Here is a 20363-nt window from a genome sequence, read left to right as displayed (position 1 = left end):
TCTGTACACAAAAATTAATCCAAAATGCATTAAAGACCTAAATAAAATTAGTCAGTCGGTCATGTCCGACTCTTTGAAACCCCATGGACTGTAGCCCGCCAGGCTCCTCTGTCCATGGAATTCTCCAGGCAAGAATACTGGAGTGGGTTGCCACAAAAATTAATCCAAACTGCATTAAAAACCTAAATATAAGGCCTAAAACTACTGAACTCCTAGATGAAAACATAGGAGATAAGCTTTAAGATATTATATTTGACAATCATTTCTTGGATATAACACCAAAAGCATAGGCAACAAAATATAAAATAGACAAATGAGACTACAGCAAACTTAAAAACATCTGCACATGGAAAGAAACTATCAACAGAGTGAGAAGGTAACCTACAGAATGGAGGAAAACAATCACAAATCATATATCTGATACGAGTTTGATATCCAGAATAAACATAGCTTCTATAGGTTAACAATAACGAAAAGTAATCTGATTTAAAAATCACAAAGGACTTAAACAGATATTTCTCCAAAGAAGATATACAAATGGCCAATAAGCAAATGGAAAGATGTTTAGTTTAGTTCAGTTCAGTTCAGTCGTTCAGTCGTCTCCGACTCTTTGCAACCCCATGAATCACAGCATGCCAGGCCTCCCTGTCCATCACCAGCTCCTGGAGTCCACCCAAACCCATGTCCATTGAGTCGGTGATGCCATCCAGCCATCTCATCCTCTGTCATCCCCTTCTCCTCCTGCCCCCAATCCCTCCCAGCATCACAGTCTTTTCCAATGAGTCAACTCTTTGCATGAGGTGGCCAAAGTATTGGAGTTTCAGCTTCAGCATCAGTCCTTCCAATGAATACCCAGGACTGGTCTCCTTTAGGATGGACTGGTTGGATCTGCTTGCAGTCCAAGGGACTCTCAAGAGTCTTCTCCAACACCACAGTTCAAAAGCATCAATTATTCAACGCTCAGCTTTCTTCACAGTCCAACTCTCACATCCATACATGACCACTGGAAAAACCACAGCCTTGACTAGATGGACCTTTGTTGGCAAAGTAATGTCTCTGCTTTTTAGTATGCTATCTAGGTTGGTCATAACTTTCCTTCCAAGGAGTAAGCATCTTTTAATTTCATGGCTGCAATCACCATCTGCAGTGATTTTGGAGCCCAAAAAAATAAAGTCTGACACTGTTTCCACTGTTTCCCCATCTATTTGCCATGAAGTGATGGGACCAGATGCCATGATCTTCGTTTTCTGAATGTTGAGCTTTAAGCCAACTTTTTCACTCTCTTCTTTCACTTTCATCAAGAGGCTTTTGAGTTCCTCTTCACTTTCTGCCATAAGGGTGGTGTCATCTGCATATCTGAGGTTATTGATATTTCTCCTGGCAATATTGATTCCAGCTTGTGCTTCTTCCAGTCCAGAGCTTCTCATGATGTACTCTGCATAGAAGTTAAATAAACAGGGTGACAATATACAGCCTTGATGTACTCCTTTCCTATTTGGAACCAGTCTGTTGTTCCATGTCCAGTTCTAACTGTTGCTTCCTGACCTGCATATAGGTTTCTCAAGAGGCAGGTCAGGTGGTCTGGTATTCCCATCTCTTTCAGAATTTTCCACAGTTTATTGTGATCCACACTGTCAAAGGCTTTGGCATAGAAAGATGTTCAACATTACTAATCATTAGAGAAATGCAAATCAAAACTATAATGAGATAACATCTCACAACCATAGGACGGCCACTATCAAAAGGACAGAAAAGTACTGGTGGGGAAGCAGAGAAGTTCAAACACTTATACACTATTGGTGGGAACATGAAAAGGTGTAGCCACTACAGAAAACAGTATGGAAGTTCCTCAAAAAGTGAAAAGCAGAGCTACTAAATGATCCAGCAATCTCCCTCCTAGATATATACCCAAAAGTATTTAAATCAGGATCTCAAAGAGTTATTTGCACACTCACATTCATAGCAGCATTATTCACAATAGCCAAGAAGTAGAAGCAGCCCAAGTGTCCATCAACGGACGAGTATTTTTTTAACATGGTATGCACATAGAATGGAATATTATGCAACCCTGAAAAAAAAATAAGGAAATCCTGTCATATACTACAACATGGATAAACCTCAGGGACATTATGTTGAGTGAATTAAGCTTGTTACAAAAGGAGAAACAGTGTGTAAGTAAATGATGTAATATCTAAAGTAGTCAAAACCATACAAAGAAAAAGTAGAAAGGTGGTTGCCAAGGGCTGAAGAGAAGGGAAATTGTGTTTAGTGGGTACACAGTTTCAATATTATAAAATGAAAAAGAATTAGAGATCTGCTGCACAATGGGAATATAGTTAACACTACTAAATTGTACACTTTAAAATGGTGATAGTAATTTTAATGTTATGTGTTTTTAAACTCACAATAAAAAAGGTGAAAAGTTGTACCTGCCACATAGACTTGTTTTGAGGATAAAATAAGATGATAACGCATTTAACACAATGCCTGCCATCCTTAAACATTCAAAAATAGCCCTTGTTAGATCCCATCTATGAAACCATACCAAAGGTTTTTTCTTTTTAGTTAATTAAGCTCATTTATTTTTCAGAGAATTTTTAGGTCTTAAATCCCTCATTAAATCTACCCTACATCTCCTCGTGACATCTAATTATTCAGCTGGTGAGCTCTGCTTTTAAATGCTGATTAATTGCTTTAGAGTTTTCCAGAATTCCCCATCTCAACGTTTTCTTTTACTAAATCCACCATCCTTTGAAACAGACCTCAGAGGGGGAAATGACATACCACTCCCCTTAGTACATACATGCGCGCACACACACATCATTTCCTTTTCAAAGGTTACAATACTTTCAACTCCAAAACTGTGCAGAAAACCTATATAGGTAAAAACTTTTAGGGAATTCTCCGATATTCCAGTGGTTAGGACTCACAGCTTTCACTTCTGTGGCTCAGGTTCAATCCCCATTCGGGGGAGCTAAGATCACAAAAGTCAGTGGGTGCAACCAAAAGGAAAAAACCTTTTAAACTGATGGGAAGTGAAGTCACAATAAAAACCATGAACCCTTTCATGTTTCTAAACCACTAAAAATAATCTGTCATGCCATACTTTAGTATCTCCCAGGTTTCCCAGGCGGTTCAGGGGTAAAGAATCCGTCTGCCAATGCAGGATGCAGGTTTGATTCCTGAGTTGGAAAGATCCCCTGGAGAAGGAAATGCCAACCCACTCCAGTATTCTTGCTTGGGAAATCCCAAGGATAGAGGAGCCTGGAGGGCTCACAAGAGTTGGACACAACTTAGTGACATTTTAAATAACTATAGTATCTCCCATGATCTAATAAAAAAATATAGTACAGATAATATGCTATCTCCTGGGTAATGATGTAGCAATGAGTACTGCACTGCTAACTGTATTTCCTATCTCTTGTTTGCTAGAAAGTGAAGTCACTCAGTCATGTCTGACTCTGACTCTGTGACCCCATGGACTGTAGCCTACCAGGCTCCTACGTCCATGGGACTTTCCAGGCAAGATTCCTGGAGTGGGTAGCCATTTCCTTCTCCAGGGGATCTTCCCAACTCAAGGATCAAACCTGGGTCTCCCGCATTGCAGGCAGACTCTTTACTGTCTGAGCCACCAGGGAATCCCTGTTTGCTAAAAGGCCTTCCTATTTACAAAGACGTGTCTTCCCTGAGTCTCCTCCATCCTTTCAGTGTTTTCTAATTCAATGACCTGGAAATTTCTACTTCCAGTCCCAAGATAAAAGAAACACAAAATAACATAATATTATAACTTGAATGCTTAAGATGAAAAAAGTTTAGAGCATCACTAGTGACCATTCTTTTTAGGGTAATTCCTTATTGAGGGGTCTGTCCTGTGCACTATAAGAAGTTCAGCAGCAACATGGGCCAAAATATCACTAAATGCCACTAAGGCCTCCTCCAAACTGTGACCACCAAAAATGACTCCAGACACTAACAGGTGTGTCCACCAGGAGTAAGAGGAATTACCTCAAGGTGAAAACCACTGTTTCAGAAGGACCTATAACCTATGCAGCTTTCCATGGGAGCTGAATTCAGAGCATATAACACCTGGATGCTGAGAATGAGCCCAGAGGAGGAGGACCAGACAGCGGTGAAATCTCCATTTATTTTCTCTAGACCAGGAAGATGAGAGCACCAGCTCCAGCAGGACCCAGAATACGAAAGCACGGACCCAAGTCTCAATTTCCGAAAATTTTCCCCAAAAGACACAAGTGTATGAGCACTAAGTCACTTCAGTCATGTCCAACTCTATAGACTGTAGCCCACCAGGCTCCTCTGTCCCTGGGATTTCCCAGGCAAGAATACTGGAGTGCGTTGCTATGCCCTCCTCCAGGGAATCTTCCCTACCCAGGGATCAAATCTGAATCTCCTGCAGTTCCTGCATTGCAGGTGGATTCTTTACTGCTGAGCCACCAGAGAAGCCCAAGAGAACAATTTAAACACCCAGGTATGTTTCATCACCTTCATTTCTCTCTGAAGGCTTCATTCCTAAAATGTCTACTCTAAAATTCACTTTACCTCCTTCTCTTTTCCAAAATCTCTATTCCTTCTTTCTAAAATGATGGCCACATTCCACTACAGTATTCTTGCCTGGAAAATCCCATGGGCAGATGAGGCTGGCAGGCATCACAAAGGGTCGAACACAACTTCGTAACTGAACAACACACAATCAAGCAGATTGATTTGGGGAAATACTTCTTGTTGGATATGTGGCATAAAATGGAGAGTGAAGTGACCTAGCAATATGGAATACAGGGTCTTGTAAGAAATTAACACTTGTGTATAGAATAATAGTTGCAAATATTCAAACAATAAAGTCGGTGGCTAAAGGAAAAATAAAACAAAATGATGCCCACAGCAATGGCTTGAAATTCCCACACCCTTGAAAAAAAAATTCCCATAGTTGAAATACAGACACACGTCAATCTACATGTGCTAGAACACGGCATAGGCCGGAGAGAAGTAACTCATCATCCAAGGACGTGGACTTCTCCAAATTTTCATTTACTTGGTAATGATTTTTTTATACAGACTGGTTTATAATCTGTAAATCAGTTCAGACTCAAAACAAGTTGGCTGTATGATTTGGGCAAATCTCTGCATGTTTTATTTTTTTTAACCATCATAACTAATTTTAAGTGTACAGTTCAGTAGTGTTAAGTATATTCAGGTTGCTGCGCAACAGACTGCTGGAACTTTCCATCATGCAAAACTGAAATGCTACACCCATTAAATACTAGCTCCCCATCCCTCCCTTCTTTACCCCCTCCCCTCAGGCCCCCCTCCATTCTCCTTTCTGTCTCTGTAAATCTGAGTATTTTAGATGCTTCATCATCGCGCTCTTTGCTCAATCATGTCTGCCTCTTTGCGACTCCATAGACTGTAACCTGTCAGGCTCCTCTGTCCATGGGATTCTCCAGGCAAGAATACTGGAGTGGGTTGCCATTTCCTTCTCCAGGGGATCTTCCTGACCCAGGAATCAAACCCGTGTCTTTTGTCTCCTGTGTTGGCGAGTGGATTCTTTACCACTAGTGCCACCTGGGAAGCCCTTTAGATGCCTCACACAAGTAAAATTATACAGAATTTGTCTTTTGGGGACTGTCTTATCTCACTTAACACGATGTTCTCAACGTGTCAGCATTTCCTTTTCAAGGCTGAATAACATCCCATTATACGTTTATATATAGAGTCGGACATGACTGAGTGACTTCACTTTCACTTTCCACTTTCATGCATTGGAGAAGGAAATGGCAACCCACTCCAGTGTTCTTGCCTGGAGAATCCCATGGACAGAGAAGCCTGGTAGGCCGCAGTCCATGGGGTCACACAGAGTCAGACACGACTGAAGCGACTTAGCAGTAGTAAGACATTTTTTATCCATTCATCCATCTAATGGACATTTGAGCTGCTTCCACTTCTCAGCTATGGTGAATAAAGCTGCTATGAAAGTGGGTGTGCAGCTATCTCTTCAAGGTCCTGCTTTCCATTCTTGTGGCTATACACCCAGAAGTAGAGAGTAGGGGCTTCCCTGGTAGTCCAGTGGTTAAGAATCCACCCTGCAGTGCAGGGGTTTGATGCCTGGTCCAGGAAGATCCCACATGCGGCAGGACAACTAAACCCATGCGCCACGACTACTGAGCCTGCGCTCTAGAGCCTGGGAAGCAAAGAGAAGCCGTCACAATGAGACGCCCGCACAGCGCACCTGGAGAGTAGCCCCCACTCCCTGCAACTAGAGGAACGCCCTGGCATAGTAACGCAGACTCAGCACAGACAGAAACGAAATAATTTTTAAAAAGAAGTGGGTCATATTTTTAATTTTTTGAAGAAACGCCACAGAGTTTTCCATAGCACAGATCCCTTCTTCTTTTGGAGTCCAGGTTCCCTCGTGTGTCAAACAATCAGTTTTTACAAATGAGCCTGAATGAGGTGATCTCTAGGACACAGTCTGGCTTGTCTATCACTGCAGGAGAAAAGTCAGCCAGCCAGTCCAGCCCAGCCCTTTTCTGCCTGATCACCTTTGGCAAATTTCTGACCTCCAGCCTCCAAAACCATCTCCAAAATACCCAGGTCTTGTATCTGTCTGTCACCAAACTCCCAATTCACTGCTAAAATTTTTAGATGGTTTAAAAAGCAGAGCCAAGTGTGTGGGTTTGTTTGCTTTTCCCCTACCAGAGGGCCTTATAAAGTGAGCTCACTGGGTTTGTAGAGCTCACACTTGCCCCTGACAAGCAGAGTTCCACTGACACAGAGAAGCCTGTCCACCCTGAGTCTCCAGGGTGGTAAGAGGAAAAGAAAGTTAATAGAAAAATGAACATCTTTTGTCCCAAGCCACTCTCTCAGAGGACTCAGCAGTGATCACGATGGAATTCAAAAAAGTAGCCACAACGTACGAAACACCCCAAACTGACATCTTGCTTTTACAAATGCAGTAAGAGAAGGTAGGGTTCTTTCTGATAAAATAGAAGTTCAATCAGCAGCATTTGCCAACAGTGGCTCCAACCCCAAGCCCAGAGGGAGACCCTTCACTTGTGAAAAGAGTCAAAGATCTGTGGTCTTTAGACCCTTGTTGCACAAAACGGGGGCCCTGGACCAGCTGCACTGACCTCACCTGGCAGCATGTTAAAAATGCAGGGTCACAGGCCCCACCCCAGACTTTCAGAAGCAGAATCTGCATTTGAAAAGATACCGTGGTGATTCACACACATACCTTAAAGTTTCAGAAGGACAGAGATAACAGAATTCATAGCAATGTGAAAGATGGATCATGAATACTACTACAAAGGCTGTTCTCTGCTGTTGGCAAGTGGGCTGAATTAAATCAAGGTGCACCCACCACCTTTTCCACAGTGATGCAGGAAACCTGCTTTTCAGGTAGAATCTGAAGTTTATCAGCATCTTAGATGACTAATTTTTCTTAAGAGGCCAAAAGTAGCCACCAGGCAGCTGATGTAAATTCAGGAACTGCCAGGGTGCAGATGATGTACCCACAAATGAACTGCAGGTATACATGAAACTCACCAACACCCTAGCCAGGAGCTGCCACAGCCACCGATGCCCAGCTGTGCTCACAGCTCTGCACTGCATCCATCCCAGTAATTCCTCCTCCAGGCGTCCCGGATCATTGCCTCAAATCCCTCTCCCTCGTATTAGCTTCCAGTGGAGATTATTTTTTTATTTATTCATGATCTGTACAGAGCCTACTTCCCCAAGGGATTGTGTGTGGCTTACAAAGATGAACACACTGTAAACAAGATGAGCAAAATTAAAGCAGAACAAATACCCAGTTTGAAGTCTTAGACTGTGTGTTCACATGATCTTTACTCTCTTGGCTCACCAGACTCCCCCATCCCTGCTCCTCCCCGGGAAAGCAGCAGGGAATTAACGTGACGGATGAATTTGAAAATAAACTGGGGATGCTCAGATCATCTCCTCTTCTTTATCTCTTGGGAGTCAGTTTGCGCACAGGGAGTAAAAATTTCACCCTGCTCCTTGTGGGCACAAGACTCGCCTATACCACCCCTTCCTGGCCCCCCCCACCCACATGGGGAGAACCAGGAGTGCCATGTGGATGAGGGTCAGCATTACTGGTAGCTGGTTGGGTATGTCTGTGTAATGGTGGGATTATTAAAAAGCCTATGCGCACAAAGATATGAACTACATTTTCAACCTCACTTCCATCAGTTCTAAAAACTGATTCTTTGGCTCCCATGTTTTTACTCCTTATTTCTCAATTAGCTCAAAACTCAAGTGAAGGGGAAAGGTGCTATTTATTATGTCCTTTCAAAATCCCAACAAAAAGATCTGGAGAGCTCATGCTACGTAGTGATCAGCTGAGGGACTTCCCTAGAAGTCTAGTGGTTAAGACTCTGAGCCTCCCATGCAGGGGGTGCAGGTTCGATCCCTGGTTGGGGAACCAAGATCCCACATGCCTCATGGCCAAAAAATAATAATATATAAAAGGGTCAGGGACTTCCTTAGCAGTCCAGTGGTTAAGATACCCCACTTTCAATGCAGGGATGCAGAGGACAGGGGTTCAACCCCTGGCTGGGGAACTAAGATCCTACATGCTGAGCAGCGCAGCCAAAAAATAAATTTTAAGAATATATATTATTAAAAATATAGTGATAAAAAAATAAAAAATAAAAATATAGTGATGGGGGGAAAAGGCCTGAAATCTCTGGCTACCAAGGCCGAAGAGAACATGTGATTAGTGTGGGAGATGTAACTAGAGGTCACTCAGTACTCTTGCCACTCACCTTACCTGCCTTCCTCTCCCACACAGACTGGAAAATCTAAAGCCTGCCTTCCCCAAAACCCTGTTAGCTAGGAGAGGCCAGGCACTCCATTCTGGCCAATGGGACGTCCTCAAGAGTAAACGGACACTGCCTCCTCCACGTTCTCCTTCTCTAGGGGACAGGTGGGATGCCTGAGATGCAACAGCCTCTGCTAACAAGGGCCGGGCAGGCAGAGAGAGGCTGGCCTATTGTTCATGATGAATAACTCCCTAACTAGCAAAGCCACAGATACACTTGGTTATATGTTTCTAAGGAACGCTGAGTTGAAAGATATGTATGTGTATCTTTGTTTTTATGACTATAGATAAAATCTTATATAGAGACATAGACTGTTCTAATAAAACATCACTAAAAAACAGATGAAGATTTTCTAGACAATGTTTTGAAGAAGTGACTCCTTTTCTTTTTTCTAATTACGTATTTTAAAAAGATAGCTTTAAGGGTTTTCATACTCAGAAAGAGCAATCTATGCCAGATAGATGGAGAGAGACAGAGACAGTCATAAACACACATATATATGTTTATTCAACTCTAAAATCTTGATGAAATAGAACTCAATTAATTTCAAGCTCATTTTACTTTTAAAAGACTAAAGAAATGTCAAAAAAAAAAAAAAGAAGAAGAAGAAGAAGAAGCATCAAGAACGTATTTGCCTGGGAAATCTCATGGACAGAAGAGCCCAGTAGGCTACAGTCCACAGCATCACAGAGAGTCAACTACAACTTAGCAACTGAACAACAACAACACACAACCAGGCAGACTGTGATCTGGGGAAATACTTTTTGATGGAAACATGGCAGAAAATGGAGAGTGAAGTGACCTAGCAATATGGAATAGAGAGTTCTGGAAGAAATTAAAATTTGTATATAGAATGACAGCTGCAAATATTCAAACAATAAAGTCTGTGGCTAAAGGGAAAAAAAAGAAATGTATTTTAAAATAATAATAGAATTATTGATAGTTCTGATTTTTTTAATTTATTTGCAATTTGGAACCAAAGTTGGAACCAGTTCTTGTTTGTTGGGATTCCCTGGTGGCTCAGAGGGTAAAGAGTCTGCCTGCAATGTGGGAGACCAGAGTTCGATTCCTGGGTCAGGAAGATCCCTGGAGAAAATGGCAACCCACTCCAGTATTCTTGCCTGGAAAATCCCATGGACGGAGGAGACTGGCGGGCTACAGCCCACAGGGTCGAAAAGAGTCAGACACAACTGAGTGACTTCACTTTCACTTTCAGTTCTTTCTCAACATCATCCTGTACAGGCAAGGTGGACAATGAAGACATCACAGTGGTGAAGCTGGGACACCACAGGCCTTCAGACTTCAAAGGAGCTTTTGTTACGTTACAGTAAGCACAAATGTACATTACATAAATGTTCATACGTTAAAGAAAGATAGTCGTCAAAGGCTGCCAAGCAGAAAGTTCTGGCAGTAAAACCTTGGAGCTTCAGAAAATGCAACTAATCAGAATATAACATTTTCCCAACACTGATCAGGATTTTTCTGTACAGAGGAAAGAGAACCCTCCTATGCTGTTGGTGGGAATGTAAATTGGTACAGACATGTGGAAAACAGTATGGAGGTTTCTCAAAAAACTAAAAATAGAGCTTCCATATGATCCAGCAGTTCCACTCCTGGGTATATATCCAAAAGAAACAGAAGCACTAATTCAGAAAGATACATGTACCTCAATGTTCATAGCTGCATTATTTATAATTGCCAAGGTATGGAAGCAATCTAAGTGCCCATTAACAGATGAACTGATAAAGAAGATGTGGTACACATATACAATGGAATATTACTCAGCCATAAGAAAGAACAAAACTTTACCATTTTCAACAACATGGATGGACTTGGAGGTCCATCCTCCAAGTGAAAATTGCTCAGTCGTGTCCAACTCTTTGCAATTCCATGGATGCTAGCCCGCTAGGCTCCTCTGTCCATGGAGTTCTCCAGGCAAAAGTACTGGAGTGGGTTGCCATTTCCTTCCCCAGGGGATCTTCCGGACCCAGGGGTAGAACCTGGGTCTCCTGCATTGTAGGCAGATTCTTTACAGTCTGAGCCACCAGGGTAGGTATTATGCTAAGTGAAATAAGTCAGATAGAGAAAGACAAATATTGTATGATGTCACTTATCATGTGAAATCTTAAAAATGCAATAAACTAGTGATTATAACAGAAAAAAAAAGTAATAGACTCACAAGATATAAAGAACAAATTACTGGTTACCAGTGGGGAAGGGACAATAACAGGGTAGGGGATTGAGAGGTGCAAACTATTATGTGTAAAATAAGCTACAAGGATATATTGTACAACATAAAGAATAAAGCCAATATTCTACATAAGTTTTTTAAAAGCATGAGCAATTAAATATTCAAAATGCAAAAAAAAAAAAAAAACCAGAAAGAGAAGGATTGTCTTGTACAATGTATAAGGAGTGATTTCCCGGTGTTCTCATTTCCTACATAATGGTTCTTTCCTTCTTCCCAATTATAAAGAGATATGTTTAAACATTTTCAGACACAAACGGAGTAGAATATCTCCTGCTCCGCACTCTGCTCACTCTTTAGGATGAGTTTGAATTCAGCTCTAACAAACTGAAGTGCTGCTGGCACAGTGCTTGCACACGTAATCCCATTTGGTCCTCAAAATATCACAGTGAGGGGGCTTCCCTGGTAGCATGGTGGATTCTTACCCGGAAGATCCCACATGCTGCAGGGCAAGTAGGCCCTAACACAACAACTACTGAGCCCACGTGCCTCAGTTACTAAGCCCGCAAGCCCTCCAGTCCGTGCTCTGCAAGGAGAAGTCACCACAATAAGCTCACACACCCCAACTAGAGAAAGCCTGCACTAAACAACAAAGACCCAGAACAGCCAAAAAGAAAGAAAGAAAGAAATGTTTTTAATAAAAGGAAAGACCTTTGTCAATAAAACATTTTTTTTTAATATCACAGTGCGGAGCAGAGGGGGAAGGAGAGGGTAAAACGAATGGAGAGAGTAGCATGGAAATGTATACGCTACCATATGTAACACAGATAGCAGTGGGAACTGCTGTATGACTCAGGGAACTCAAATGGGGCTCTGTGACAAACGAGAGGAGTGAGATGGGGTGGAAAGTGGGAGGGAGGTTCAAGAGGGAGGGGACATATGTATACCTATGCTGGTTCATGTTGATGCATGACAGAAAACAACACAATATGGTAAAGCAATTATCTTGCAGTCAACAATAACTAAATTTTTTAAAAAAATATCACCGTGCAGGAAACAAATGGAATAAGCCCTAAGTGCAAACAGAAGCTGGAGAAGTTAAGGAATTTGTCTAAAGTCTCCTGACCAAACTGTATTTTAAGTTTGGTAGAGCCAGACTAAAATATAAGTCAGCTGCCTCCTGGTCTGCTGCTCTTTCTAAGGCACTGTGCAGACTCTGACCCTTGTCTGTGGTCTGAAGTGACAGCGGACACGCCAGGGAGGTGGAGTGGCTGCCCTCACACCGCCTGGCCAATGGCTGGCCCATGGCCCATCATCACCTATCCTGAAAATCATTCAATTGGAATTGTGGCTTTCTATTTTAGAAAAGCATCCTTTCTTTTTTTCCCTTTTCCTACCTGGTTAGTCATTCTTTCTTGTTTCCCTGTTTGATTCATGAATTTTGTGCCTTGCAAAAGGTCACATTTTCTCTCCTTAAGATCCAATCGCAAATCATGATGCAGTTGCTAGCCTTACTTCTTCCTACCTACAAAGTTTTCTCTATGCTCCAGGTCAACACTGAACCTCTCTCCTTGCAGGAGGAGTTCGGGCACTGAATGTGTGTAAAGATTGCTGGGTCACATCTACAACCACATCGCTTCTACATGGAAAGCTGCCAGTATGTTAATGCCAGAACTTTCCAAAGATTAAGGTATATATTTACATTCCATTTCAATGATTTCTACTTAATTCAGATTTTGGTCCCAACTGCAATTACTAACCTGCTACCTGCTTTTATTTCCCCGCCCCTTATTCTATGGTTGTTATCAGTTAGAAAGACTGACCAAAAAGTTAAGAAATGGGTGGGGAGTGGACAAGGTAATATGGAAGGACAGTTTTGCAGAAAATCACAACAATATACACCTAGTTATTTATTATTAATAGGAAAAATTCCATGTCATAAAGGGTTAACACTGCTCACGTGCTAAGAAGACAGTGTATCTGTTTAGTCACTCAGTTGTGTCCAACTCTTTGTGACCCCATGAACTATAGCCCACCATGGGGGCTCCTCTGTCCATGGGGATTCTCCAGACAAGAATACTGGAGTGGGTTGCCATGCCCTCCTCCAGGGGAAATTCCCAACCCAGGGATTGAACCCAGGTCTCCCACATTACAGGCAGATTCTTTACCATCTGAGCTACCAGGGAAGAAGATAGCAGTCTCCCTGATTTAAGTTTGTATGGAGGTAACCTGTCGGAGAAGGCAACGGCAACCCACTCCAGTACTCTTGACTGGAAAATCCCATGGCCAGAGGAGCCTGGTGGGCTGCAGTCCATGGGGTCGCTAAGAGTCGGACACAACTGAGCAACTTCACTTTCACTTTTCACTTTCATGCATTGGAGAAGGAAATGGCAACCCACTCCAGTGTTCTTGCCTGGAGAATCCCAGGGACAGGGGAGCCTGGTGGGCTGCCATCTATGGGGTCGCACAGAGTCGGACACGACTGAAGCGACTTAGCAGCAGCAGCAGCAACCTGTAAAAGCTGCTTTAAAGGTCTAAAGAATGGTCTTGTTTTGATTATGTCTTGAGGACGTTAAGCCAGTTCTGCATCCTTCTACACCATTCAGAACCCTACTGAATGTGACCCATCCTTTGGTTTCAGTGGGCTTTCAGAAGTTCAAGGGCTCTGGGGTCAGATGGTGTGGGTTTGACACCCATAACCAAGTCACTTAAGTTCTCTGGGCCTTAGTTTCCTCATTCATAAAAAAAGGGGAAACAATTCCCATTTCCTAAGGCTGTTGAGAACATTAGATGAAATAACACAGGTAAGATTCCTGGTACTGAAACCACTGGAGCTTTTATCAAGATCCATTTAATACAAAGCAGAACTCCTACGAGTTACACCAAGAATGTATCCGAAGGCAGGCATCAAGACATTTTCCCAAAAAATGATTATTAGTTAGTTAAGTAGCTCAATCGTGTCCAACTCTGCGACCCTGTGGACTGTAGCCTATTAGGCTTCTCTGTCCATGGGATTCTCCAGGCAAGTATACTGGAGTGGGTTACCGTTTCCTTCTCCAGGGATCTTCCCGACGCAGGAATCGAACTCTGGTCTCCCGCATTGGAGGCAGACGCTTTAACCTCTGAGCCACCAGGGAAGCCCTGGTGGGCTTAATAATAGAAAATGATTATTAGTCAGTATCTAAATGAAGAAGAGGAGGAGGAGGTCGGGGGAGGTGGGAGCAAGTCCCATCTGTAGGACTTTCTTCCCCTTTCACATGTCATTTTAGATATTACCTTAAACTGGAAATATTTCTTCATTACATCGAAGGCACCTCAGACGCTGGGCCTGTGTCTCATTTTTTGGTCTTCCCACAAGGAGCACAGTTCCTCAGCACTGAATATGCACTTGCTATTTTCCTTCTTGGTGAAAGTATTGCTCAGTCGTGTCTAACTCTTTTGAGACCCCATGACTGTAGCCTACCAGGCTCCTCTGTCCATAGGATTCTCCAGGCAAGAATACTGGAGTGGTTGTCATTGCCTTCTCCAGAAGATCTTCCCAACGCAGGGATCAAACCCGGTTCGCCCTCATTACAGGTAGATTCTTTACCATCTGAGCCACCAGAGAAGTCCCTCCCTTCTTGGGGGGCAACCACTACCAGAAAAGTTAAATCTCAGGGCTCTGACATCAGATATTCTCTGTTTGTGTGGGGCTCTGCCTGTGTTTTTCGTGTCAGTGGTACCTAGAAGTGGGTGGGAGACCCAAGTTTTCAAAATAAATGGACAAAAAGATCAGAAAGAAAACAGTTGGGATGTTTACAGAGTCAAGATGTCACTCTAAAGACTGCTGGTTGTTTTCAAAGAAACATATGTTTACAGTATAAAGACCTGACAATCAACCAACTCAACTAAGTGATTAAACTCAACAATGCTAGTGAATGGCCAGGTGCCTCTAATAGAAAACACATACCAAAAAAAAAAAAAAGAAAACACATACCATGACCTATGAAGGAGTCTGGCCAAAAACATTTTGCCTGAACTGAATTACATGTTTAGACTGAACTTCCAGTTTACAGGAAATATAGAACATGGAGGAATGAGATACGTGCACCACAAGGAAATAATCAGATAACTCTAGAATGTAAAATATTCCACAAATTAGCCTTGTCACTTCGAAAAGTCTGTGTAGTAGAAACAGAAAAAAGTTGACACAGTTTTCTAGTTTATCAAACACTAAGAAAGCAAACAACCGAATGCAATGATTGAATGAATCTTGCTTGGCTCATGGTTTGAAAAAAATACATAGCTAAAAAAGTCACTGAGTGGACAATGAAGATTTGAATGTGGACTGGACTTTGATAATCAATGGAATAGTTACTTTCATGGGGTATTTAAGCTCCTGAGTTAAATAAGAGAATGTTTTCAGAAGACATGTGCTGAAGCTTAAAGGGACCCACAATTACTTTCAAAAGTCTTAACCTCCTACCCAATATATATACATATACATATTCTACACAAACACACACAGGTTGATACAGCAAACTTGACAATAATGAACAATTATTGAATCTAGGTGGTTGGATATACTAATGTTCACTATACTACTATTTCAACTTTTCTGTACAGTTTGAAAATTTGTCATAATAAACATTAGAAAACATGGAGGTGAAAGTAACAAGCAAGGGACTCCCCTGGTGGTCCAGTGGTTAAGAACCCAATTTGCAATGCACGGAATGTAGGTTCAAACCCTGGTGGGGGAACTAAGACCCTGCAGTGCTTCCCAACAAAAGAAGCCACCACAATGAGAAGCCCACATGCACCACAACCAAGACCCATCACGGGCCAAAAGTAAAAAATTAAAAACAAGCAAACTATTCCTCCTTGCCTGAATAAAAATTTCTTTCTCTTGCATTTCATAATAACAACAAAGTATAAAACCCTTTATTTGGGCCAGTTACTGGGGACGACAAAGGGCTGCAACATCCTCTAAGGACAATAGTCGTCCTGAGGAAAAAGCATAGCCCTCTTTGTTGAGTATCACTTTCACTCCCCTTTCACTATCCACCAGCGACTGCTTTTCAGAAAATAGTAATCATTATTCTCCCAATTCATGGAACTGAGGGTCTTCAAACCAACAATAAAAACAGCTTTGGATAAACTTTACAACCTGTGAGGTTGCTTCTGCATAAAGATAACCTAGTTATTCGGTATCACTCAAGTTTTTTTCTTAATAGTGAAGCAGACAATATGTAAGAAATACAGATACAGAGACAATACAGGCTGTTTCCTATAGTCTGGGTACTTCCTGCTGTTGGAGGCAGGAAGAAGTAGCAGTGGATGAAAGCTGTCAATGACCTCACTTCACACACCAGTCACCTCTATTCCTTCCTGAGCCCTTTGAGAAGATAAACTTGATAAACTAGAGCTTTTCTGAAGACAGGCTGCAAGAAAGAGAAGCACTACTCCACAGTGAAAGTCTGTATTACTTGGGAAAAGCCCAGTGTGAAGTGTGAGTCTTAAAAGTCACAGAACTCTCAACTGTTTAATTCCAGAACTGAAAACACACCACAGGGAGACTTAAAAACCAAAAAGCAAACAGAAGCTTACTGCTTAAAGTATACATATATAAATTATATAACACCATATATTCTCTGTAATATCTACCATCAACTAAATGTGAAAGAAAATTCTTCTTTTCCATTTTTGAGTCCAAGCTCAGGTAAGAGGGCAGGAAAGGCTTACCTAGGTACAACGATGCGTTTTCTTTCTTGACATTGTCATCTAAGTAGGTTGGTCCCAGGGTATAAATAGGTGTGGAGCCCATTCCAATGAGAATCTGTGCGCACACGAATAAAGCCACGTAGACCCAGTGGTCGTTGCCACCCGAGTCCTTCAGGCAGGTGGGAGGCTCCACCTTGACCGAGGAGTTGCCGTTTTGACACAGGCCATAGTTGGAGGCGGAGGCGTTCAACTCTTGGATCTGGTAGGGCGGCGAGACGAAGTGAGGTAAGGCGAAGAGGGCAGCCCCCACAGCGATGAGGAGACCCCCCACGGCCAGCCACAGGGGCCGCCGTCCCCGGCCGCCGAAGTAGCTGACGAACACCACCACCACCAGGCTCCCAATGTCAAAGCAACTGACCAGCAGCCCCGACTCGGAGCTCTTCAGACTGTAGCGCCTTTCGATGGTGGTGATGACGCTGCTCAGGTACCCGGAGACCATCAACGCCTGGATGAAGGTTAGAAAGCACATGCAAACCAGGAAGCAACGGGAATCGGTGAGGACCACGTAGAGGCACCTTCTGCCCTGGAGCATGGCCAGAGTGGAGGACACCGACATGGTTTTGGCGATTTCCACCCCGTGGCGACGTTCCGCCAGTCCTGCCGTCTCTGCCGAAGTAGACGGGGCGGAGGGGCTGGGGGCCGGCGGGTAGGGGTCTGACTTCAACTCCTGATGGCTGGGGGCGGGCTCGGAGCCTTCTTCACTGGCGGGACTCAGGTCTGGCGGGCAGGAGGCGCTGTTCAGGGCGGGTAAACTCTGGGACCTGAAGGACTCGGGTTCACACTTCTCTTGGACAGCTCCTACCCTGGTGCGCGCTTCCTGCGGCTCTCCCGCCTGGGGCTCCAACCCAGCGCCTCGGTCCATGGCTCTCAGAATTCAGATTCGGTCGCCGATCGCACTCAAGGACTCCGGAGCTTTGCATCCACCGGCACGAGGGGCTGAAGCCGGGCCCAGGCTGTCGTGCCCACCAAGGACCGGGGCTGGCGATGCAGAGCCGCGCTGTGGGGCATCCTCACCAGCTGGGAGGTGCCCAGTGCATCCTGACCGCAGTCGTGGTCCCGAGGCTCCGCAGCCGCGTGCCCCAGAGGGCAGGGGTCCGCGCGGTCCTGCGATGAGCCCAACTTAGGGTCCACCCCGGGCTGGGAGCGCGCAGCAGGATCCTGGCGTGTCCCGGGCGCATCCCCTCCGCCGCTGCCGCTCCGCCTGCCGCCCGGAGCGCGTACGCCCGGTGCCCAGCGTGGGGGCGGTTAGCGCTGCTGCCGGGGCCGCATCCCGCCGGGCTGGCTGGGCCAGAGGCGCCCGGTCCTCGCCGCCTCGGCTCGAGACACCCTCGGGCGCAAAGGTGCCAACCTGCAAAGCAGACGAGACGGCGGTCAGAGAAGGGCGGCTGAGTCTGGCTTCCCGGCGCCCCCGGCGGACAGCGCTGGGGGACTCTGACGGTCCGAAGTGGGACCGAGGGACGATCGAGGAACGAAGCCCTGGAGGAGGATTAGGCTGTAGGCAGCAGTCTCTAGAGCCCAAACAATAAGCAGCGGGCGGTCGGCAGAGACCCTCCTTCATTGTCTACGGCGGACCTGCCCCCGCCCCGCCCCTTTTGCCTTAAACAGCGCATCTGCTTTTATATGTTAATAATTATCCACCTGGTAGCTCTGACTCACAGACAGCGTCTTTTATTCGAATGAACTAATTGCAACCTTTTGGTACTCCTACTCCATTACTCAGAATAGAAGAGGCCCAAAAGAACAAAGGAAAGTTTCTTTCCTTTTTTTTTTTTTTTGAACAAGCACGATGCACTCCTAGTCCCGATTTTTAAAAAAGAAAAAAAAGGGGAAAGCGAGGTGTGTAGAAACGTGTGTACACACTTGTGTGCAGGCACGTGTGCGCCGACTGGATGCGAATCAGTCTTCTCCATCCATTAGAGACAGATACGCATTCAAAGCCCAAGGCAGCAGCAAAAAGGTCAGCGTGCTTGCCTCTTTATTCCCAACACTAAAAATAACACCCCTGCCCCCCAGCCGCCGGGAGAACTATTCAATTACAAATACCAGGGGCGTTCGAGGCTGCGGCCCACGCCAAGTCCCAGAGCGCTGTGTCAAGCGAAACCGAAAATCACTTTGCTTTGCGGAGGGGTGGGGAAGCCACAACCAAACAATGAGACGCGGGAGCGCTGTCACGGCGCGCTGGGAGCCCACGGAGCCAGCTCGGCACGCGCGGGCCAGCAGGGAGGTGTGCTATTTACATCCAGCGCACCCAGCGAGCTTGGGCTCGGGGTGCGCGCGCACCCACACACACACACATACATACATCGGCGTGTCTGTGTAGAAACCCCTCGCGCGATCCGGCACCCAGCTTGAATATAACGCGAGTCGAAAACAGGTGTGTCCCCAGGGTAAGCCTTCGCCCCTTATCTCGGGACTCCCACTCTATTCCTCCGGCCCCCGGGGAGGCGGGCGGGGGGGAGGTGATGTGCACCAGGTGGGAGAGGAGAGCTGGACTTCGCTGCATTGTGTTTCATGCGACGCGCTTTTGTGATGGTGCTGAGAAAAGAAAGGAGGAAGGGTAAAGGGAGAAAGGCAGAGAGCTTGGGATCCAGGGGCGGCCGCTCCGGCGTCTCCCTCGGCTCGACTGGGCCAGCCCAGCTCCCAGATTCCCGGCCTGCCAGCCACTCAGAGCCAGGGCTTCCCCGCCGCCTTCTTGCCCTGGAGCCTTCCCGGGGAACCCCACCGGCGCCGGCGTACAAAGTCGGGGAATCCCGGAAAACTCGCTTCCCCGCGCCCGGGGGAGCGCGCACCCGCACCGCAGCGCACCCGCACCCCAGCGGAGCCTTGGAATGGCACACGGACCCAGGCGGGCGGCTCTCAGAGCCGGCGTGGGGGCCCGGGGACATCTCCTACGCGCGCGCAAACACACACACACATACACACACACGGCCCCGCAGGAGGATAGAACCGCCGGAGACAGCTCGCCGAGCTGAGGGTCTCAAGAGCCGCCGCTACTCACTCGTGAGTCGGCCGGTCAATCTGGCTGGCTGGGAATGGAGCGGGGGTAGGTGGGGACCTTGGAGGCGCGAGAGTAGTTGGGAGCTTCCTGGGGAGGCAGCCTCGGTCCAGCCGCGAGGAAATCAGTGAATGAGTCTGTGACCCCAGCCTCTGGAAACAAGACACACGCGCACAGATGCGCCCGGAGCCGAGCGGCAGAGGGCGCAGGCGCGCGGGCAGCCGCCCAGCCCAGCCCGGAGGCGGCGAGCCACCAGGCTGCCTTTTCACCTGAAAGGCGGGGGACCGTGAAGATTAGGGCAGGGAGCAGGTCTCCAGAAAAGTCAGCTACTCAGGCAGAGAGCCCACTCGGAATAAAGAAGTTGAAATTTCTGCTGGTTTATTACGTGCTGTGGGCACCCACCATGTCTCGGAGACCATAGCAGGTAGATTCTGGGAACCAAAGATGGACCGGACAGGATCCGTGGACCGAGGAAACCTCTGTTTTGTGGAGGAAATACTCCTGTAAGTAGCCTATAACGACACAGTAACTTCTATACAGGGTGTCACGGAAGAACCATTATTATATA

General features: G+C 45.5%; 1 protein-coding gene across 2 annotated transcripts in view; it reads right to left on the bottom strand.

The window, feature by feature from the left end:
• The window catches only part of SLCO5A1 (solute carrier organic anion transporter family member 5A1), a 150300-nt gene extending 130192 nt beyond the window's left edge, over nt 1–20108 (bottom strand). The window contains exons 1-2 of one of the 2 annotated variants that reach the window (XM_070382291.1): nt 19799–20108; nt 16762–18148 (exon numbers count right to left, since the gene is read on the bottom strand). In XM_070382291.1, the coding sequence (XP_070238392.1) occupies nt 16762–17662 (901 nt within the window). In that variant the 5' untranslated portion in view covers nt 17663–18148; nt 19799–20108. The remainder of the gene's footprint in view (nt 1–16761; nt 18149–19798) is intronic. The other variant, XM_070382290.1, reaches the window with a different exon arrangement.
• Nucleotides 20109–20363: the final 255 nt, after the last annotated feature.

The sequence above is a fragment of the Bos mutus genome, chromosome 14, assembly GCF_027580195.1.
Source record: "Bos mutus isolate GX-2022 chromosome 14, NWIPB_WYAK_1.1, whole genome shotgun sequence".
Taxonomy (NCBI): Eukaryota; Metazoa; Chordata; class Mammalia; order Artiodactyla; family Bovidae; genus Bos; species Bos mutus.
This window is presented reverse-complemented; position numbering and strand designations above follow the sequence as displayed.